At 37.8% G+C, this 24,502-nt stretch overlaps 1 protein-coding gene across 3 annotated transcripts in view; it reads right to left on the bottom strand.

The window, feature by feature from the left end:
• Window positions 1-24,502, bottom strand: part of ATG10 (autophagy related 10) — a 136,103-nt gene that overhangs the window by 21,385 nt on the left and 90,216 nt on the right. For all 3 annotated transcript variants that reach the window (XM_089493757.1, XM_089493741.1, XM_089493750.1), the window contains 2 exons: window positions 22,578-22,704; window positions 14,923-15,020 (listed from right to left, as the gene is read on the bottom strand). In XM_089493757.1, coding sequence (XP_089349883.1) covers window positions 14,923-15,020; window positions 22,578-22,704 — 225 coding nt within the window. The remainder of the gene's footprint in view (window positions 1-14,922; window positions 15,021-22,577; window positions 22,705-24,502) is intronic.

Genomic DNA, 24,502 nt, shown 5'->3' on the forward strand with positions numbered 1-24,502 from the left:
GATTTAACCACCTTCACAAGTATGGCTGGTATGGACCCAGGAAGGAGCCTTCTAATGGCTACTCTTAGGATATGGAAGTCTCTGCCAAGGGAGGTTCTCTTAGTCCCCTTTCTGCTCCCCTTCCACCTGCGGACCAAGACCTTCCTATTTAAATAGTTCTTCACTTTTTAATCTGGTTAGGATAGTGAAATGGGTAGTTTTTAATATGGATAGGACAATGCAATAGGTAGTTTTTAATGTGCTTTTAACTGTTTTAAATTAATATTTTACTTAAGAGGATTATATTTAATTTTATTTTTAAAAAAATTGTATTCCAGATTGTTTTTAGGTGTATTGTTGTAACATATAATGTTAACCACTTTCTGTCCCATATGGGAGAGAAGTATGGATATAAAATAAATAAATTAATAAATATGGATGCTGGGACCAATTTGTGATCCATAATTTTCTGTGAAACATGAACACTAGAAATACAACACGAAGCCTTAAAGGTTATTTCTTACAGCATTAACCAGATAATGAAGCTACTCCAAGTGTAACCATCATGTACCCCATCCTTTGACGTCCTTATCTTTGGATCTTGTTATGTGAAAGATCTTGCAAGGACTTTTCTCTTAATTGAACAGTGTGACTTACCATCTAATTAGAAGGTGATGCATTAATTCAGCAACAACAGAAAAATCCCTCTATCAAGTACACATACTGCATTATTAAAGTTTGTAGCTGATTATACATGTAAAAGAAAAGTTTACACTGGAAAATTGGCAGACTAGTTTTTGCTCATAGAATTGGCAATTCATTCATTCTCTCTTGAAAATAAACAGATGATACATTTTTCAATACATGCCAAAATAAAATTATTTCAGTCATCAACTTTTGGTAATCTTGCATGTCATTTTAATAAATGAGTTTAAAATATATTTTAAACATTTAGATTTACTGAAGGTGTAAGAATACAACCTAACAAGCTATGTAATGGAGAAAGCAAGATAGTAGTAAGATTATTTAGCACAGTTAATATAAGCTTTTTAAAAGATAGCAAAAATGTTCCAGCATTCCTGTGAAGATTTAAATACTATTAAATCAAGAAAAGAAGATGAAGCTGTCAACATGTATCTTAAATTGTTTCTAAATATGTAATTCCTGCCATTACTAGTCATTTGTCTACTGTTGTAAACTGTGATCAGAATTGACTTTTCATACAATCAGGGTATTATTCTTTTTCTGTGTACACTGTGGCCATGATACCAGTGCTTTGGGAAAGGAAGCTTTAGTTCACAATTTTTAAAAAGTTCCAAGAGATCCTTTAAAAATTCCATAATTATCTAACTGATATTAAGTATTCAAAGGCATAGCAGTGTTAGTATCAGTATAAAAAGTGATCTTATAACATCTTTGAGACTCAGAGAAAATCTGTAGCATAAGCTTTTATAGTCCGCATTACATCTCATGAAGTAGACAGTCTATGAAAGCTTATGCTACAAAATTCTCAGTTTCAAAGATGCTACAAGATCTCTTTGTATATTGGTACTAAGTAGTTATCCTTTTAATTGTTATTGCTAAGGCCTCTCTGGGACAAGTTTGATAGTTACGTTTAAACAACAAGGGTGCTGTGAGAGGTAAATCAGATTCCACATGTAACAAACAAGTTGACTTAAATATATCTTCTTTGGCAAGGAGCTCTGTTTTAGCTCAGGTTTCCAACATTATTCTTCTTTTCTCTGTCACAATGTGTGGATTACATCATACAGAAACCTGATTGTACAGTGGGACCTTGATAACTGCTGGACCTTGGTTCCTGCACGACCCCCCCCCCCCCATGGATACCAGAATCCATGGATGCTCAAAACCCACTAAATACAATAACATTGTAAATTATAAAATGGCAAAATCAAGGCTTGCATTTTGAAATTTATATTTTTTTAAAATTCTGAATCCGTGGATGCTTGAATCCGTTAATTAAAAAAATTGTGGATATGGAGGTCCAATGGTATGTAAATGGGCCATAGAATCATAGACCATAAGGGCCATCCAGTCCAACTCCCTGCCACACAGGAATACAGAATCAAAGCACTCACAACAGATGGCATCCAATCTCTGTATAAAAAACTCCAAAGGAGGAGACTCCACCACACTCCAAGGCAGCATATTCCACTGCTGAATAGCTCTTACCATCAGGAAGTTCTTCATAATGTCCAGGTGAAATATCTTTTCTTGTAATTTGAATTCATTGTTCTATGTCCTTGTTCTTTCATGGTTGCCCTCCTCATTCTTAATCTTCTTCTGATTTCCTGACTGCAGTCCCCATTTCTATCAATTTTTGATCCCAAGCATGAGAATTCTTTTACTATCTCTATTCCTTCATTGTCTAGGTTGAACTTCTCAATGTCCTCGGTGGTAATTATTTTTGTTTTCTTTGGCGGGTTACAGACCGCCAAAAAGCGGCGGCCTGCATCCACCCGTTTCCCTGCCGGATCGGGGCCTCAGCAGCCAGAGCAGCAGCCGCTGAGGCCCCAATCCGCCGCTTTCCAGGCCGCGGGGAAGCGGCAAAACGCTGTAACGCTTGGCCCCTTTCTCCTCTGCGTCGCTGGATGAAACCGTCTGAAGGCTGCGCCCAGCGACGCAAAGCCAGGAAGGAGCTCCGAAATGGAGCTCCTTCCAGGGTTGTGGAAAGGGCCCTAGGTGCCCTGGCGCGGCCCCAATACGTCACAACCGCGCCGCCTCGTTTGGAGGTGGTGTGGTTGTGATTTAGTGATGGTGGCGGCCGTGTGGAATGGCTGCTGCCATTTTCTACACGCAGAGCATGTACTAGGGTTAGGGGCGTCCAGAAAGGACGCCCTTTCTAACCCTAGTACGCGCTCATCACGTACTTTAAGGCCCGTTTGTAACGGGCCTTTATGTTCAACATTAAGCCTGCCTTTGCACTTTCTTCTTTATCTTCCTTAGTCAGTGTTCCAGGTCTGTGAGGTTTTCTGCTAGTACTATGGTTTCATCTGCATATCTGAGATTGTTGATATTTCTTCCTCCTATTTTCACTCCTCCTCCTTGGGTGTCCAAGCCTGCTTTTCTTATAATATGTTCTGTATATAAGCTAAACAGATAGGGTGGAAGGATACAGCCTTGCCTGACCCCTTTGCCAACTGGGAAACATTCTGTTTCTCCCTTTTCTGTTCTGATAGGAGCCTCTTGTCCTGAATACAGATTCCTCATCAGGACTAACAGATGTGTTGGCACTCCCATGTCTTTAAGAGCGTTCCATAGCCTTCCATGATCTATGCAATCGAAGGCTTTGCTATAGTCTATACAACACATGCTGATTTTCTTTTGGAATTTCCTGGTGCACTCTATTAGCCATCCTATAGAATCATAAAGTTGGAAGAGACAACAAGGGCCATCCAGTCCAGTTTGCAATGTGGTCCCTAGTGCATCTTCCTTTCCTGAACCCTGCTGGGACCTCTGGGATTTCTCTCTCCCTATATGGTTGGAGTCTATGTTGTAGAATTTTGAGCATAATTTTGCTTGCTTGGGAAATCAGTGCTATGGTCCTATAGATGCTGCAATCTTTTGTGTCTCCTTTTTGTGGATGGGGATGTATATTGACTGCTTCCAATCTGTTGGCCATCGTTTTGTTTTCCATATCTCTTGACATATGTTGGTTAGCACTAGAGTTGACTCTGTCAATATGGATTGCAGTAGTTCAATTGGAATATCATCTGTTCCTGGTGATTTGTTTTTTGCTATTTCTCTTATTGCAGTTTCCACCTCAGTTTTTAGAATTTGGGGTTCATCTTCATATGGCTCTTCATTCCATGTGTCCTTCATTTTGTCATCTCTTTTATATAATTCTTCTGTGTATTGCATTCAATATCTTTTTATTCCTTCCTGAATAATGTTATTTTTATTGTCATAGAGCATCTCTGTCCTTGGGTTGAATTTTCTTTTGATTTCCCAGATCTTGTGAAATAGATCTCTTGTTCTTCCCTTTTTTAAGCTATCTTCTATTTCTCTGCAGTGGTCATTGTAGTAATTTTCTTTATCTTTCCGTACAAACCATTGTACTGTTGCATTCAAGATTCTTAGTTTGTTCCTATCTCCCTTTTGTTTTTCTTCTCTTCTTTTCTCCAATTTCCAAACCTCTATTTTGGTTAGCTCTCAATGGTGTATCTGTATGAATTACTATCACATGTTTGATTTTACTCTTGCATATTTCTAAATAAAAATATTATTTATTCATCAAACTTCTATCAGGTAGTACTTATATATACAGATGAAAATTATCCTAAAGTTACCCAGCCTCTTGCAAGAGTCCTTTGAGCTAAGCAATTACCCACACTTTAAAGATGCTGACAGTTGGTGGGAACCCCCAATCCCCTGCCCTTGTGGGGTAACAGTGGAATTGATGAAGTCTACTTTTAATTTTACAGTACTCTTAAATTACTTGAGTTTAAATATCGTTTCTTATCATTTGGCACTTAGAGGTCCTGTTAGCTTATTAAAGTTACTTATAAATGTCTGGCTAAACATTTTCCCAAGTAATCTCCTAAATATTTAGATATGCTTTTGATATGTTTTGAGATACATTCACCTAACAGATCATCATAGTCCAAGTACATACAACCCATATCCCTACTCCTTACACAATCCCATATAAACTCTTACCTTCCATGCTAGTCCCACAATATGTTGTGCAGATGGCCAGGGAACTAATAATTGGGCCATTAGCATCCACTGGGGTTTGGTTCCAATACTCCCATTTATGTTCAAATCCATTTAATACAATTGTGTAGTAAAGTGGTGTCCCTTATATAAAATGGCAAACTCAAATTTTGCTTTTTTAGAATTTATATATATATTTGGAATATTTTGAAGCAGTGGATGGTTGAATCCATGGATAAAGAAATCGTGAATACGGATGACCAACCATAGAGACTGAATACTGCAATGCAAGTTGTTGGGTCCTAAGTAATCTAAACAATAAGCACAATGATGATATACCTCAAGGTGATCAAAGTAGTTTTGTTTTTGGAAACTAGGTCCTGTTTCCTCACTAATTGAGTGTTATTTCCAGAAACAATTTAGAGTCCTCTCTAACACTATTTCAGTAGTCATACTATTCTGTATTGTTGCTATAGTTGTTGTTGTCGTTGTCATTGTTATTGTTAGATTTATATTATCTACCTGAGACTCAAGACAGCTTATAACAATGTTAAAAAACAAATACAAATAAAACACTAAAGTTATTATATTAAAACAAATTTTAAAAATTATGATAATAACATATGACTGAATTTAAAGCTATTTAGAAATATATAAATGAAAATGACAGCATCACTCAATGCTTAAATTTCATTCCTCACCAGCTGATCAACTGCACAAAGTACACCTGAATTAAAAGGATGCTGTCTAATAGCAGATGGACAAAAGGGAAGGAGCCAGCCTAGCCTCGAATAGAAGTAAGTAAGTTGTGGAACACTGAAATGAAGCCTATAATTGATTTTTTTGGCATTCTACATTAAGTACTGTATTATACTAATACCTCCTGAATGACCTGGGTTTTGACCCATGGGCATCAATGGCCATCTCCATACACACTTATTTCCCATTTCATCATGGAAATGAAACATTTGAGACTCAAAATTGTTCAAATGCAGAAAGATTGTTATGATTTTCTTTTCCCCAGTGCCAATGCCACAGTTTTCTGCACCAACTGTTGATACAGCTTAAATAGATTGAATATGAAGTTTAGCAACCTTCTGTTAAGTTAACTATACATAACCTTTCTTCTTAGCAAAATCTTGCAATATGTCCAAGAAGATTTTTAAATCTAAGAATAGCTATCTACACACACTCCTGACTACTCAGGCATAAAGATTTAAAACTTCCCTACCACAATTTCAATTTGCTGTGCCTTTGCACCACTATATCAAAGCTTTCCCTTCAGAAACAGTTGAGAATCTTTTTCCTATTTTTTTAAAAAGGAGCTCACCATTAACTTACTTGACATTTTAGAATAATGTTTATTGATTTTTGTGTTTTAACACTGCTATAAATTAAGTGATGTAATGGACAGAATTATTGTAGTACTATAAAGATCATGTCGTTCAGGTTCTTAACCACATATTGCAAAAGAGTAGCAGTTGGAGATGGGACTGTAGTCTAAACATTAAATACATTTATGTTTCCTATTCACCTTATAAACATAGCTTGAGGGTAATTTTATACATAATATTTTAAATAATTTTGTGCATCAAATAAAGTCTGTGTACACTGAACCATCAGAAAGGAAAGCTGTCACTATCTCAGCCACCCACATGGAGAATTTTGGATTATTTTGGATTTCAGAATTCCAGATAATTGATACTTAATCTCCATTTACATTTTAAAGCAGGCAATGTAAAACCCCAACACAATGGCCTGTTGCTCTCCATACAGAAGTAGATAGCAATAGCAATAGAAAGTACATTTCTATTATGCTTACCAATGTACTAAGCGGTTTACAAAGTATAAGCTAATTGCTCCCAACAAGCTGGGTACTCATTTTAGTGACCTGTGGAAGGATGCCAGGCTGAGTCAACCCAGAACCCCTGGCTGGTATTGTGGTTTGTGAGTGAGTGGCTGCAATATAGGCATTTAAACACTGCACCACCAGGACTCACATATAATGCAATTCTCTGAGTTCAATGCACCAACAAAAAGACTGCAGGATATGCTTGAAGAAGTATCTAAAATTCTCTTGACTTCCTAAGTCGGCCATTCATTCTGGTTTTACAGACTCTTCTCTCATATAGCACAACAGAAAAATCTCAGTGGTTGCAGCTTGTTAAACTTTTAAAAACCTGCAATATAAAATGAAGGCAGCACATAACAGTACTACAGCGAATTTGCCTTTCCATTTCCTATGCAAACCTAGTTTCTGTGACCTAAATCAAAGTGATAAGGACCTAAACTCCAGTTCATTGAATTAAAATGGTCCTATTTTCTCCTTGTTTCCATCTCCCTAAAAGGAGTGGACTATTTTCATTGGAGGCTGCGTTTGCTCCCACACCCCACCCTCCACACACCCTAACATTCCCTCAAATTTTGGGTCCCCAAATCAGGGCCCTGCAGTCTTTTTAGGACTGGGAGAGGGGGAGAATGTTTTCAAAAATGAAAATGACTAGACAGACCTAAAACAGGCTAGAAGAATAACCAATCATACCCTATAGAGGTCTACTAGGGTTGAAAGGGTTGCATGCAGCCTAAAGTTGGGGGAATGTGTGGCCTCCAAATCCCCCTGCCAATTTCCCAATTTTAGTTTTTTTTTTAGACTAAGTTTTGGACAATTTTCAAATGCTGAAATCCCTCCAAATGCATTCAAAGATCCTTAAAGAAGACCTCCACACACCAGCTCCTCAAATACTTTAGTTTCTTCTCCAAGATGGTGCCAGGTAGTGATACCAGATCACTTCCAGTCATCATTTTAGAGAGGAAATGGAGTGAAACAAAGATGTTTTGGCACATGGGGGGGGGGGTGCAACCTGTGAAGGTTAGGTGGGAGTGGAAAACTGGTCCCTCCTCACAACAAGCCATTGCCCATCCCTGCTCCATATCAAAACTGAAGAAGCAAAGACTCATCCTTTAACATTCTCCACACCAGGGCTAAACCAAATGTCCATAGGGCTTAAACTTGCACTACTGGTCTTCTTGACCAACGTTGCTTCTCTCCTACTCCTCCTTGTATCACAGGCCAAGATGATGCTCAGAGTTAGCAACATCATAGAAGGTTTCAAAGGGGGTGGGGAATAATCCTAAAATCACAATAAAATCGCTGGACAGTACTAACAACTGAAGCATCTCACAGAAATCTTAACACACCCTGTAGATTAGTACAGTTAAGACTGTGTATATCTATTTTCCCTTCTTCTTACATTACATCAATTATTAGCTGGATGCATAATGCAAAATACTTGCAGCCAAAGCAGCTGGATGTATGCCAATTGAATCGGTGTGACTGAATCACCTTGAGTATCTGTACTTCAGTTTAGTTGGTCTGGCCAAGAAATTCTGTGCATATAGCAAGCCACATTGAAGGACTGTAGCTCAGCTGCAGAGTGCATGATTTGAGTGTAGAAAACCACTAGATTTCATTCTCAGCATTTCCAAGTGAAGCTGGGAAACACTCATTTGAAACTCTGGATTGCTGTTGCTACTCAGAGAAGAAAATATTGAGCTAGATGGATCAATGATTTGCCTTCACATACAGCATCTTCCTATGTTCCACATGGGACTAGGATTTTGAGTTATAAGAGTTCCACTGCTTTGTCAAATATTTATTATTACTTATTATTTATTTAACTGAAATATTTATATCCCATTTTATATCTCCGGGCATCTCACAGTAAAATCAGCTCGACCAATTGCAAACATACCGAAGAGTAAAAAATAATTTAAACAAACTAAAAACAATCTCACAAGTTAAAACAAGACCATTTAAATCCAGTTTAAACTATTTAAAACCACGCACGTGTGGGATTTTTTATAAAACACCCCAAATGTTTTATTAAATCCACATTTTTACTTGGCAATAGAATGACACTTTTATTGGTGCCTATCAGACCTCTAATGGAACAGTATTCCACAATAAGGGCACAATGGTGGAGAAGGCCCTCTCCCACATTCTTTCACGTTGTGTTGTCCTGATTGATAAAGCATAGAGGAGGTCTCTCTATAAAACCTCAAATTTCAGGCAGGCATATATAAAGGAGAAATGTTCCTTCAGGTAATGGGATCCCAGGACATTTGGGGCTTTGAATGTCATCTCCAGCACCTTGAATCCAGATAGAAAACGCATTGGCATGGAGCAAGTGACTTCCAACAGCGCTAGAAGAATAGAGTCTATAGTATATACTAGGAGGAACCAAACTTTACTATTATTATAACTATCCCCATTAACAACAGCAATATCACCAGGAACCTTCCAATGTTCTCCTAAGGCAAGTATAATTATAATGCTTACATATTATATAATAATAAATAAATAAATTATATTCTCCCACCTCTCCCAGGTGGATCGAGGCGGGATTACAAACTAATAAAATAAACAATGCATAACAATAAATTACAATAATATTAACTAATAATTTTGTTAAAACAAATACTATCAACAATCGATGGTGGAATGGAAATATAGAATTCAAAGAAGGAAGGAACAGTATTTCTTATATGAGGTCAGGTGGGTAAGCTCGCCAGAAGAGTACATATACTATATTACTGTATACAATACAAAGCATAATTATACTATTCCAAGGTTGGTTTACAAAAACATAATGAACAGCAGCAAAACTTTCCCCCTTCTTCTCCTATTGACAGCTCCCCTCACCCAGCAATCTGTCCAGAGGGTCCCCCAATCTTCTGGAATACATTTGGAGAGGCTATGGGAAGGAAAATCCATTCTGCTAAAAGAGCATGTTGTATTGGTACATAGACATCATTGGTCTAATTAAGCTAATAACCCGAATATGCAGTGGCACCACTGGGAAGGTGTGGACTGCTCCAGGTGTCACCACAAGGAGGTCCTCCTACCACTATGCAAGAGCGACGAGCATGCTTCTTGTGGCTTTACCCATAGCCCTGGCTCTCTTTCTGGGGAGGGAGCTGAGGTGGTGGCAAGGGCTGTGGAGGGGCAAGTGGCTTTGTCGCCATCCAGCTCTCTCCTTAGAGAGGCGATTGAGGCAATGGCAAGGGCCCATACCTGGCCCAGAGGGACCTAGAAACTGTTGTACATGCTCTGGTAACTTCGAGACTGGATTTCTGCAATGTACTCTACATGGGGCAACCCTTATACCAAACTCGGAAGCTGCAAATGGTGCAGAATATGGCAGCCCGGCTGGTCACTGGTGCTTCCAGGACCAGCCATATAACACCGGTTTTGAAAGACCTCCACTGGCTGCCCATTCGCTTCCGAGCCCAATATAAGGCGTTGGTAATTACCTATAAAGCCCTAAATGGCTTGGGCCCGGGATACCTGAAGAACCGCCTCTCCCCATACATTCCGCCTCGCACCCTCAGAACGTCTGGGCAGCAATTACTGAAGGTGCCTGGGGCTAGGTTGGCCTCCACTACACGGAGGTCATTCTCCACAGCTGCCCCAGCCCTTTGGAATACGCTGCCCACCGAGCTCCGCTCGTCTACCACCCTGGCCCAATTCAGGAAGGATTTAAAGACCTTCCTGTTCCAACAGGCATTCCCCGAATAAAATCCTGTGGGCCTCCCTCCTCTTCCGTGGCCAAGAGGTTGGGCTATGGGGCTTTTGTTGGTTATTTTTCTGTATAATTATTGTATTGCATTTAAACTCTTAATGTGTATATTGATTGTATTTTAATCCATGCTGTAAGCCGCCCTGATTTCTAGAAGGGCGGGATATAAATAAAAATTTTATTTATTTTATTATTAAGGGCAGCGGAGGGGCGGCTGTGCTCCTCATGGCTTCATCACTGGCCCGCTCCTAGAAGCCACAGGGGAAAGCAGAAGGGGAGGCAGACCACTGCCACTGCCCCACCCCCCAGCAGTCCTCTCCACACACTGATAATATGTCAATCAAACAGAGACACACACAAATAATTCCCTGGAGGTAATCCTTCAAGCACTCAATGGAGAGCTTTAAAGATCAAAATCAACACTTTGGTCACAGAAAGCAGATGACAGCAATCTGGTATCTTGTCATGGAAAGCTCAAACAATTAATGCCATTGTGAATGCACAGAGGAGTGTCTCACCTCTCCTTTCTTTTTTCTATATTAAAAGGAGCCAATTTATTCCTGTAGCCATTCAAGTCTTTACTGGTAAGTCTTTTTGCAGATGTTGTATGGCTGTCAGTTATGCAAATGTCACACAAGGCTGTACAAACTAAATTTTTGAGAACTTTATTGGGAACATGTGTTCCTAATAACATATTGAGGCTAGAGATAGGGCAAATTATGATATAGATATTGTTGCTGTGCCTTAAAATAATTTCTGACCTAGACAACCCTAAGGTGAACCCACCTATCTATCTATCTATCTATCTATCTATCTATCTATCTATCTATCTAGAGCAAGATTTGTTCAGAGAAAGGCAATCCAGGCACTCTGCTCTACTCAGTGATGTTTGAGGAAAAAGGAGGAATAACAATCCAGAGTTCCTGGCCATTTTTTTACTGACTTGTTTTTTTGAAGACTCAGCAACTTCAAAACAACTGAGGTGATCACTGTCCATGTATGTTCGTTTGTGTGTGTGTGTGTGTGTGTGTGTGTGTGTACTGGGGGAGAAAATTTCCCATGCAAGGAAAGGTAATGGGGTAACACATTTTGATCCCCTTTTAAAATGGATTGGTTGCTGCAGTTTTTCATGGCTTCTTTTGGGGCTTTTTTTTTTTTTCATTTACAAAGATGCAGGTAGGTTTGGTTTCCATTTGTTCGTGTGTTTGTTCTCCCACTACAGCTTTTGTTGTGATGTGTACATGCAAAAGGTCCCTCTCAGTATTTTCTATTCCTCTTTAGCAGTGGCATCCTTAGGGTTGGTGTCACCCGGTGTGGTAACTCATGGTGTCACCCCACCCATTGACCTCCTCCCATTTCACACCATACAGAATCCTTAGCAACCTTTTTTGCACTCATGTTACCCATAAATTGTAATTCCCATATAGTACTGAGTGTAATGCTAATGATTGTGACAAACAGCTAGCAAAATTAAAATCATACCTTAAAATTACAATATCATATGCACAACCTAAATATGTATTGTGACGATTTGGTTAAAATGTGATGTGTTTTTTTTTAAATTAAAGAATTTAAACTTTTTAATTTTTTTACAAAATTTTTAAAATAGAAATTTGAAAATTTAGTTTTAAAAAATTCTGGGGCCTCTCCTTTCTCCTTCCGCTGAGTTTTACTCCACTCTCACTATCTTTTAAAGCATTTTAAAGGGAAGCAGATGAATGCCACAGCCCAATTCTGCCCAAAAGTAGGTATTTAAGGAGCAGGGGTGTCACCCCCCTTTAGGGTGCCACCTGGTGTGGCCCGCACCCCCTGCACCCATCTAGTGATGCCACTGGAGTTTGGGCAAGCAGCTATTGGGCTTGCCCTAGTACTGGAACTTCTGTATCAATAAAGGAGTTGGATTACATGTCCTAAAAGACCCTTTCCAACTCTGGCTGCACTGAAAGCTAAGCTTTAGTTATTATCACCTCCCATTGCAGTCTCACATCCTCCATCACTGGAAAATGCTCAAGTTAGGGTCAGGACTCTTCTGATTAAGTTGGGTAGAAGCAACAGAGGCAAGGTAAAGTTCGTCATTCAGCAAGAAACTACCCCTTTTTGGGCACTTTTGGAAAGTGGACATGGGGAGGAGGGGAGGTGAAATTGGCTTCCACCAATCCTGGTTGAAATACTTGAACTCTGGATTTAACCCTATGATTCTATTGTTCTATTTCAGCGTAACTGAGGGGACTCAGAAGCCTAAAGATGACAAGTGCGTGAATTCATTTATGCTGCCAACGAGTGAAATTATTCTATGGACGTTATCAGACAAGGGACATTGGAAGTATAATCCAATGGCAATCCGAACGCAATCATGGGGTTTAACATTATTGCGTGATAGACTACCACATGCAGTTTTGGGCAAGTCAGTCCGGACGCAATCATGGGGTTTCACGTTATTGCATGAGAGGTGATCACACGCAATTTCGGGCAATGGCAAGCTATTTTTGGGCAATGGGAAGTCAGTTCGAATGCAATTCCAATTCATGTAAATTTGCTGAACTAACGAATTCACATGAATGTGTTCTGGCCCCACTTTCTTTTCATTCGAAATTAAAAGAAATTCCTCCCATGTGATAAACCCCAGTATGATCCTATTCTTTTTTTTTTTGCCAACACCATGATTTTTAAGGCTCAAACAGTTCATTGTAATTAGCTTACTCAACCACTAGCTTTGTGTATTTGATTATACATCCTACTATTGATTAAACCTCAGTGAATATGAATTTGTTTACCCACAAGTCTATTCACTCAGTGAAAAGTTTATTGTTTTTATTCCAAATAAAAGTGTATTTAGATCAATTTTAGACCTTTGTAAATACAAGCAATTTTTGTATTTATATTCCTTCAGCAACTGAAGGAAAAGAATCAAACATGTATTCTGGTTGTCAGCTGAAAGCAAACATCTCTCATGTTAAATAGGACAAGTATCCTTTACAAGGCTGGAGCATTTGGAATTGCATCTAACAAACACCTTAAGTGTTGTTGTTTTTTCTTTTCGTTATCTGAATAATTTCTGAACCTTAATGAGGCAGAATGATGATCTCAGCCCACATAGATACTTCTGTTCACAGTATATTGTACTGAACCATTCTAATAATACACCAAGATATTGCTAAATAAGTATCCAATTTGTCATCACCTGTATCATTGTGAGCTCTGGCTATAATGAAAGCTGCATTTTGTTTGAGGAGGAGTAATTTCTAAATAACAAGAAAAACAAATAGTACCAAGATCAAGAGGAAATCAACCAAGTCAAAGAGCAGCAAGCATGGTGAAGCCATTACATTTGTGTTTTTAGAACTTTTTGACAGGTGGGTCTGACTGCAAAGGTTGAGAATTTCTCTCCACCTGCTTCAGAGACAGATTATGTTCATTTCCCAATCAGTTTTTTAAAAAAGGAGGGACAAAGTAGGGAGGATGGGAAAGATCCAGTGAAAAGAGGATTAGACTCAGTAAGGGAGACCATGGGCCTGAGCCTAAAGGACCTGAGCAGAGAGGTAGAGGATAGGGAATTGGAGACATTCATGGGATTGCCATGAGTCAAGGTCGACTCAAAGGCAGCTAACAACAACAAACCTCCTCTTGCCCATGTTCAACCAATCTCTGGCCCTTCCTTGTTTCAAATAATTTAAATGTGTCTAGCATACAAATTTTGCAAAATAGATATATCTTAGAGCAACTGCACCTCCATTTTACAAGTATTTCCACACTATGCTATATTAATAGTATGCTTATAGTATATGGATTCAACTAAAGTTTACCCTATTTCAGTTAAAGGAACTCTCAGTAATGTACTTTCATAGGTTTATCAACTACAACAGAAATTAATATTAACAATATAGAAGGGCAAGACTAGAGTGAAATTACACTACAAATGTCACCATATCTTTAAAGTAATATTACAATGTTATCTGCTGCAAGATAATTTTTATTCAGTCTGCAACTGGGAATTGCTCTACATATAATGGATCATTCTTTGCAAAGACAAATAAATTCTCTTAGGCTTGTTACAGACTGCCAAAATAAGGCTGCTTCGGGTCTCTTTGGAGGTATGCTATTTAAATGATGCATGGGTCCTAAGAGTCCGGAGGTCGCGCCAAAGCCACACTCCATTCCTAAGCACTGGAGTGCAGCTTTGGTGCAACTTCCGGATTCTTAGGATGCATGCATCATTTAAACAGCATACTTCCAAAGAGACCCGAAGCAGCTTTATTTTGGCAGTCTGTAACAGGCCCTAGACTATTTTAGAACTCCATCTGGATGGGAGGAGGATTTTTCAATAGTAACAAGAAAATTGGAGGATAGCCATCTGTAGACAACTGGCTACTAAAAGTACAATGTTTAAAAACTGCTCTAAAAACAACATCTCCATTTATATTTTACCATTATTTCTAACTACCATATTTATTAAATTAATTCCACCATACTCAGGTTTTTTCCTTGCTAGCATACAAGTATCTTTCTGTCCATCTATCCATCCACCTACCCACCCACCCACCCATCCATTAGATAGATAGATAGATAGATAGATAGATAGATAGATAGATAGACACACACACACACACACACACACACACACACACACACACACATATATATAGACACAATTGGTTATATAGTTACAACTATATAACCTGACTCTAACCTGTTGTGTAACAGTATCCCAAGGACCCTGCCAGAGGTGCTCTTTATAACATTCATGCACATTTTTCCATATTTCATCCAGAGTTAGAGGCTTTCCATCTAAAACAAAACAAAATAAATCCATTATTACTTACTGACCAATGATAAAAAAACAAAATACAGATCATTCAAAGGCAAACACAGAAAAAGTGAGAACGTTTTCCAGTCTAAAAGGTGATATAACTTTTCTCACCTGAGTTTTGTTTTATAATTCTCACATGTAACCAGTAGAGTAACAGCCCTGCATAGCAGCGTTCCTCTACTTGGCACCCTTCAAATACCTCAGCTGGCATATTGGAGTTGTAGTACAACTCTTCTAGAGAGTACTAGATTAAAGAAGGCTGTTTTAGAGGGTTCTCACCATACATATTGACTGGTGCTTACTTTTAGATCCTATATATTGTTTTATAATAGAGTAGAAATACCATATTGAAAATAAGCATATGATCTTTGCCAGAATATTTGTTTTTGTCAAATGAAAGAATATTTTGATAGTTTTCAATAACTACCCTTATCTTGGCATTTATCAGGTGCCAGAAGGCCATTATGTTGTGACAAATAGTTTTATTCCATTGACATTTTCATGTCCATGAAATAAACAAGATTTATTACTCCAATTAACATTTGAATGTCATGTTTAGATTCCACTTGAAATCTTGTGGCCATCAGACTCAGTTTTGTCTGGCTTTGTCAACATATTCAAAATGGAGGGCATAATTCTCTCTACTACTTAGCAGTAGCAATGTTAAAATGTGTGAAATAAAAATCAAATTATAAAAACACTGGGGCAGCAACAAAGACTATTATTATTGTATAATGAAATTGAGAACCAGCATGGTGTAGTGGTTTGAGCATTGTACTACAACTCTGGAGACTCAGCCATGGAAGCCCACTGGGTGACCTTAAGTAAGTCACAAACTCTCAGTCGCAGAATGATAGGTTTGCCTTAGGGCCTCCATACATCGGAAATGACTTTAAGACACATACAACAATAATTAAATCATAAGCCACAAACATTGATGGGCCAATTGTATATACACTAAGTTATGACACATAAACATAACTCAGAAAAACTAAAGTAGTTTTAAAAGACACAATTCTGTTACAATGCAGCTGCAATACACTCCATTGCACAAAGGTCTTGTAGCATCTTTGAGACTAAATGGAAAAAGTTTGTACCATGAGATAAAGTAGACCCAATCAAGAGAAGCTTAAGCTACTAACTTCTTTCTCTCAGGGGCCAAGCAGATGGTTGATAAAGAGCGGCCTCTGGCTGTTCTGGCTGGAACAGTGGCAACCACACAGACAGCTTCCAAAGCAAGCCACCTCTGCAGTCCTAAACCAGCCACCACCAAGAGCCAGATTATTTCCACTCCTTTTTGATCTGGCCCACAAGACTGGATTGCGGTGTCAGAGTGGCTTCCAGCCACTTTGGGGGCATGCATCATTTTAACGCCATGCCCCTACAGCAACCAGAAGCCACTTTATTTGGCCCATGTGTTTCAGGCCTCAGTCTCAAAGGTGCTACAAGATTCTCCAATTTAAAAAAAAGATCTTGGTGATGCCCTTGATGTGTTTTTAATAAGGTAATAATGAAGAAGTTGATCCCTTCTATGAAAATGTCTGCCTTCGTATGCCTGCCCTAACTGACACCTCTCAGTTATTATGTAATAATTCAGCAGGTAATTCATATTTTAGCACACAAAAAAGTAATTCTCTAAGCTACAAGATGCAGTATTCTTCTGAAAATAATATTATGAAATATCAGAATAATGCTAAAGTACATGCTAAATCTCAGTATACCACCAAATAAAAGGAACTCATGGGAGCAAGATCTGGGAATTTCTATTTCTAAAAAAGATTGGCCAAAAATGTGGAAAACAATCCCAATGAAAACCATCTCTGTAAAAAACCAGAAACATTTTTTTCTAAATTTGCATACAGATAGTACCTTATAACATATCAGACAATTCAAAAATCATTGGACTGGGTATAGAAATATAGGAACGTACCTGCATATGTGGTGGGAATTCAAAATCTGTGATTTTTTGAAGCAGTTACAATCCAAAATATGTTCAATTACCAATCGATTGGTTTATTTAGAACTAGATCTTACTCTCATTAACATTTTCCAAGCTCACTGTTTGGAAGTATCAAACAAAAATCTTATCACTATCTTTTTACTGGTGGTCAGAGATATAATAGCTAAAAATGATAAAGTAGTTATTTGTTGTCTTCAAACAATGGGTAGCATTGAACTTTTGGAGAAACCAACACAAAAAAATTTCAACAACAGACATGACAAGATTAAGACTCATTTGTGGAAACAAGGGTTATTTTCACCTGCTATGCAAACCTGTAAACAGACCTCTTTCACCCTTTGAAAACTTACCCATAACTTTTTAATGGTGGGATTCCCTAGTTGTTTTATTACCATGCTTTGTATCATATTTACAACTTTAATAAAAATATTTATTATGTAAGAACGTTTTTTAGGGTGACAGAAGCTTCTGTTTTTGACAGCTTCAAAACATCTAGAGGCCATTTCCACCCCTTTGCTATGATGGTGGTCACACCATGCCCTTCCATAGAAACCAGAAGAGACTAGAAGTTCATGTAAAGTCCTGGGAAAATATTATTTGTACTGAAAATAAGGTGTCCACAGGCATTGTGCCTCATTTCAAGAAGAATCATACTTAAATCAGATGCTTCTGTGTATATATTCCATCATAACCACAACCCAGTGCTGGTAACAGTGGACCCCAGGAGCAGCAGGGCTTCATGTGGCCCACATGTAGCCCACCCCACTATATTGCTTTGGTAAAAAATAACTTAAATTTGATATTTAATTGGTATTCTGTTTCCCATGTTATTTTTTCTCTAATTGTTCTGGAATAGGTCAGATTCAAAGTATTTAAATATATATTAGGTGAATGAAGGGAGTGGTCAATGCCTCCTTATAAGACACGGTTAATACATATTAAAAGGAGGAATTGTAAGACATATGTTTAAAAAGCCTTCCCTGCATCCCTCCATAGTAATTTTTGAGCAATGTCCAACATTCCATTTTTGGGTAAGATACCAGAATGCAAAGTAGCCTCCTAGTGCCAGAAATTCCTGGATGAAAGGGATTATCTTGCTCCATTTCAATCCAGTTTCAGGCCTGGGATTATGGATTGAGATGGCTTTGTTACCCTTGGTCAATAAACCCTGACAGTAGTGTGGTGAAGGGGAAATGTGCCCCTGTTTGTTCTTCTGGGTCTCAAAGCAGCTTTCAATACCATCCTTCTGGGCTGTTCCACTGGGCTGTTCCACAGGCACAATTCAAAGCGCTGCTTATGACCTATAAATCTCTATATGACTTAGATCGGTGGTTTCCAACCTTTGATCCTCCAGATGCTTTAGACTTCAGCTACCATATTTTCTGACTATTAGTCAAGTTGTCTGGGATCTGAAGTGCAAAACTCATGAAGAACCAAAGGTTGGGAACCACCGGCTTAGATTCAGCCTATCTAACAGACCTATCTCTCCAAATGAACCTGCATGGACCTAGCAATCTTCAGGAGAAGCCCTTCACTGAGTCCCACCACTTTCACAGGCACTGCTAGTAGAACACCAGCCTTGCTGGTGGTTGCCCCAGGTGTTGAAATTCCCTTCCAAGGCATACTAAAATGGCCTCCTTCCTGCTGATCTTCCATCATCAAAAAAATAGTTTTTTAGTTTAACAGGCCTTGAGAATTCAACTTTTTTTAAGAAGGGGCTTTTAATAGTACTGTTTTTAATTGTACTTTTTCAAACTGTCTTTTGTTATTTTAATTGTATCTGACTGATAGCTTAATTACACTGCAATGTTGACCTTCTGTATGTTTTTATTGGATTAGTTTTAATTTGTAAGTCGCCTTTATGCTGTTTCTGGGGAAAAGATAGGATGTAAAAAAAGTCAATATTGAATCACATATAAACAAAAATAATATGTGTTAAAGATATTTATACCTGAAGTTTACTTTGGTATGAAAGACATGTTTTGTCTTTCAGAGACAAAATAGCATGTCAAGTCCTCATCATTAATGCTATAATACCAGGGATTACTGTTCTTTAACTGCTGAGTCAGGGAACCACTAATGTCCTAGAGTAAGCTGTACCAGCAGTATTAACTGTATAAATACTGTGGGCCTGTGATACTGATGGGCATCTGAACAGCATTTCTGAGTGCCTGCAGATCACCATGCCCCATATTATTCAGTGGTGCCAACCTGAACATTCACATGCAAAAGCACTCACATCGCCACCACTGAATAATATGGAGCACAATTGTCCACATTTTTGGCATCCGCACAGAGGTAGAACTGAAACCTGAACAGTACAGAGGACCCACTGTTTTTGGTAAAAAGGATGTTGATGTCTTCTGTATATATAAAGAGAAACATAGGGCTCCTGTCCTTTATATAAAGATTAAGCTTTGAAAGGAATTCTAATTCACGATTATTCTTTATTCAGAAAGAAAAGTGAATTTTAGATGAGATATCACTCCTTTCAGAAATTAGTTAACATTAAAACTGGCAGAAATTATTAAAGATTAACTGTTCATAAATGGGATATTGCAATTAAATAATTTCAAGCAATTTTAATCAGTTTTAATCTGTTTTTGAACTTGTTAAATTGTTAATATGTTTTTAGCCTTTGAAAATATTTTTTAGTATTTACACTGTTTAAATCTGTCAGACTGGTGTTACTGTACTCTGCCATGAGATCTCTAGATAGAGGATGGGATATAAATATTTGAATAAAGTTGTCATCTAATAATGTTAACAATAACTAAAACATATTTTTTGTTCTACCAAAAAAACCCCACCCAATGTTCTTCTGGATATATTATGATCCTTTGCACGGTACAAATTTCCTGCACAGAAGTTAGTTTCACCCAGAAAATTATAACACGATGACTACAGATGCTTCTGTTTTCTTATATGTGCATATATTGGAGAGAGCTACTGGTCATGACAAATGTGGCTTCCTACACTACAGAAATAGAGAGAAAGCTTTATACTGCATGAAACAACCATACAATGAAAACCTATCTCTGTTGTCATATTAAAGGTAAGAGTTTGTCAGCAGCTATACTGCTAAAGCTCAGCAGAAACTGTATATAGTACAATTATGCCCCCCCCTTTAAAAAAATCATAAACATGTAAATGAATTATGCAAGCAAGTGTACCATTTACATAAGGCAGAAGAAGTCAGGGGAATCACTACTAAGACAAAAACAAAATATTCCTATATGTCTAACAAAAATAACATTCCAAAATGTATTGAATACTAAGAAATAATGTCTTGAAATCATTTGTAAGATACATCAACACAGGCGCATGTTCAAGGGTACTGAACACATAATACTGAGTAAAGGAGAATTCAAAACTTAAAACTGAAAATTAAAAGTATTAAAAAAGAAAATATGGTGCAATTTAGATATCATAGCAGTAGCACAGGAACCGTTTCTCCATAAGTTCATCCCATGGTGAATTGCAGGGGTTCTTATCAAACAATTTTTGACCTGGTTCCAATTAGGAACTGATCACCTGGGGAAAACCCAAACAACTCAACCTCTTTATATGTTTGCCAGCCTTTAAGCACTACTTGTTTATTTATACAGTAATTGTTAAATTTGTATGCTGCCTTTCTGCCAAATGGCACTCAAGGTGACATTTGTAGCAACCTCATGGGATGAGTCTATGAAGAAGCAGTTCTGCCTCTGCTACAACATAGCCTCTAATATGTGAAACCCTATTAGAATTTTTTTTCACTCGGGACATGTCTTCAAGTCAGAAAAGGGGAAATGTTAAAACAATATAAAATATCTGAATTGGACACATAAATCTTCCAAAATCATTATTTTCTAATGTGAAAAAAAATCCCATGGTATGTGTTAAAACATACAATTATACTTTTAGGAACAATTAAAATTCTGTACTGCAAGGGGAGCTGTTGGAACACAATACAAAGATAAAGCATTAGATCATCCATCAGCTTCTGTAATATCCACTTCCAGCTATAAGGAGTCATGTTTCAACACCTCTGATTCCCTGATGCTGACAAGCTAAACAACTTGTTTTGTCTCTGGGAGCTCTTCTCTGGTGATTAACTGCTCATAGTGAATACTAATTATATGAAAATACTGTACTGTTATAAAAAAGAGGTGGGGGGTAGGAGAAGTGCCCTATTCCCCCTACCTGCAGAATCACCATTTGAACCCCCATTGCTTGTTTTCAAAATGTATGCTGTTGCATTGAAAACAAGGCTGATAAGCCTTTTCACACTACAATTAAATTAATGTGCCTTCTTACTATATATTTTGAAATAACTAAATGATTTTGTGCCAACATCGTCTCTCATCTGCAACCAAGTTAAACAAATGTATACTGCAATGTTGTTAAATGTTTGCAGTAACCACTAGCATAAAATTGCAGTATGGTATGTGTAAATTAGGGAACTATTAGTAGCAATGGACCCTGAGATATGGCCCCAATTCCCTACATCTTAGTTTGAAAATATGCCCTGAATTGTCATCTGTAAGAAAATGAAGCTCAAATTAAATTCCCTTTTACTAGAGGAATCTGAGTATTTGTTCTTCCATTTTACATCCAAAGAGCTTGTTAAAATGCTAACATGGCAAAATTAAAAGCTATTAAACAATAGAAGGCAGCAAGTGATTAAATCTACCAAACACATTCAAAGCAGCTTAAGCTACTTTTTAATTAAAAAGAAGAAGATATCACTAGCAGAATTCAGATGTGTTAATCTAGATAAATCTGATAGATCATTCCAAACACAAAAGCTTCTGCTGCTGTTGTACAAAAAACTAAGTTTAGACACAACCTCAGGAATGTAGCTCCCTAGTCTTAGGTACAGACTCTTTGGATAGAGAAGTACAGAAAGTGCTACAGAATGAAGGCTCTGAGCTTGTTAATTGGTTAGGCATTACTAACAATTGTTTTGGAGGAGGCTGAGTTCTGCACCATCCAGACAACATGCATTAAACAACAGTGGGACACAGCTTTCAATACCCATCACAAAGAAAATACATAAAAACTAATGTATGGTAATTAAAAATTACAATGGATATATATCCAAAAAACTCTTGGCAGAAAGTTTTAAAATATGCTTGCAATGGCTGAAATATGACCAAGTAAGTGGGTTTCTTTATTTAGTTATTCTCAATTAGAATGTGTTACTAATTTAAATTGTAAATTTGGGCAACTCCATATGACAGTCATCTGTAAAAAAAAAGTCAAGTCCAGGGATTCCATTTCAGAGACTGACTGTGTAGCTTTAAATTTTTCTTTGTTTTTGTCATTTAAAGAAAAAGAAAAATGTCCAGCAGGTTTAGTCAACCATAGGCTTGCTGCCAGAAGTCTAAAGATCAAACTTCTTCAGGCTGAAATGATATCATCTGCCTCAGGAAACTGATACAGAATCTGAAATGTATACGAGAAATGAATCACAAAGTACCACTATATCCAATTTTATCTTTTTATATTCCTACTACTAGTTCAGTACAAATGTTATGCTAAAATGTATATTTTTCGTTTAAACATTTATTTTAAACAAGAAGCATCTTACCTAAAAAACATGCCTGAAAATAAAGCACAGGAGCCTGGTAACTGCAGGAATACAGAACATGGTATTCATAGCGTATCACCTCTGATGTTGCAGACATGTCAGCCACTTGAAAGTCATCCAGACCTTCCTGAAACAGAGATTAACAGCCATAAAGAGTGGATGTAAACAAGCGGAATAAATAAGTGCAGTTCTATTAATGTAGCAAATTAATAAATATCTGAAATAACTGTAAGAATTTTATTGTTGTTGTGTGCCTTCAAGTCAGTTTACTACCCTAAGAAAACCCTATCATGGGTTTTCTTGGCAAGTTCCTTCAGAGAGGGTTTGACCTTGCCATCTTCTGAGGCTGAGAGAATGTGACTTGCTCAAGGAGTAGGTTTCCATGGCCAAGCCAGGATTCAAACGCAGGTCTCCAGAGTCCTAGTCCAACACTGGTTCTCAAGCAGTACTCCCCTGCTATTACTTACCTCATTTTAAGCATAAGGAAAATGCCATATTATTGGTCACCAATAAATTTATCTTTTGGTTTTATTTTTGAATCACAGTAAGAACAGTACAGGTTGACTCTCCCTTATCCAAAAATTTGGGACCAGAAGTATTTTGGATTATTTATTTATTTAAGGATTTTGGAATACCATTATTTGCATATACGTACATTGGAGTCAGGATTCAAATCTAATCATGAAATTCATTTTTGTTTTATATACACCTTACCCATATCCATAACCTGAAGGTAATTTTATGCAATATCTTTAATAACAGTGTGCACTGAACCAAATTTATGTACACTGAACCATCAGAAAGCAAACGTGTCACTATCTCAGCCACCAAGGAAAAAGTTTTGGTTTTTAGAGTATTTCAGATTTCATAATTCCAGACAAGGGAGACTCAACCTATATATCATTTGTTGCCTTATAAAGGCTTCATCCTACAAACATTGTGCATAGCTGGCTTCTGCAGAAAATCTGTAAACCTTTTGGGTCTCAGACATTGAACTGAACAACATGAGGTTTGTTCCAATTAGGCCGCTGCTATCATGACAAAAACTTAGTGTTTGTATGGCACTTCCAACTCCCAATATACTTCATAGTCTGGTCCCTACATCCAATGTATTCAGTCATTCAGTCAGTATCATCACTCCCCTCAGATTCCAGACTGGGGAGGATAGACTGAGGGGCAAAACAGACTGCCATAATACGCTGACTTGGGGGCAGTGTGGGGTTGTGGCGTTTAGACCGTGGGCAGCATTGTGGTATTCTGGCAAAGTGTTTATACACTGCATGCCCCAGGAGCTCCAAAAAGGTGCTGCTGGGGTGGAAAAGGTAGTTTTTTTCCACCCCAGAAAGGCACGGCATCTTTTTGGGCCAGAAAAATACCAGATCAAGGTGTATGGTTGCTGCAGCCCCAATTTGGCAATCAAAGGGGCAGTGTCAAGCTGCCCCTATAGATCGTCTGTACCATTTGAAAGACAGAGATCTGTTTTCTTACAGACTTCACAGAAGGGGCAAGATTTAAAATATAGTACTATTGTGAAGGTTTTTACCTGACTCTCTCTGGAAGCCGCCTTGGGTTTTTCTCTGGGAGAAAGGCGACATACTAATTAATTAATTAATTGATTAATTAAAATAAAAGACTTAATATTTCCCACTGTATATATCAGTCTCTTAACACTATGATATACCAGCTCCTTATTAATTTTTCATTTATCCATGAGGTCATTGATTCACAGCCAATTCACACAATCAAATCTACATAGAATTTGACATAAGTAACATGTGTTTGTTTTATGGCATTCTCAGTTTGCAACCTAACCTACATTTTATTACACCACTGCTAAAGCTATTTTTAGCAACTCTGCAGTTGCTGATCTGGTAAATTGTGCTGGATAAATGGGAGAAGCCATTATTCAACTGTTTGCCATATTC

The sequence above is a fragment of the Sceloporus occidentalis genome, unplaced genomic scaffold, assembly GCF_023333645.1.
Source record: "Sceloporus occidentalis isolate IW3139 unplaced genomic scaffold, rSceOcc1.0.p SCAF_1, whole genome shotgun sequence".
In the NCBI taxonomy this organism is placed as follows: Eukaryota; Metazoa; Chordata; class Lepidosauria; order Squamata; family Phrynosomatidae; genus Sceloporus; species Sceloporus occidentalis.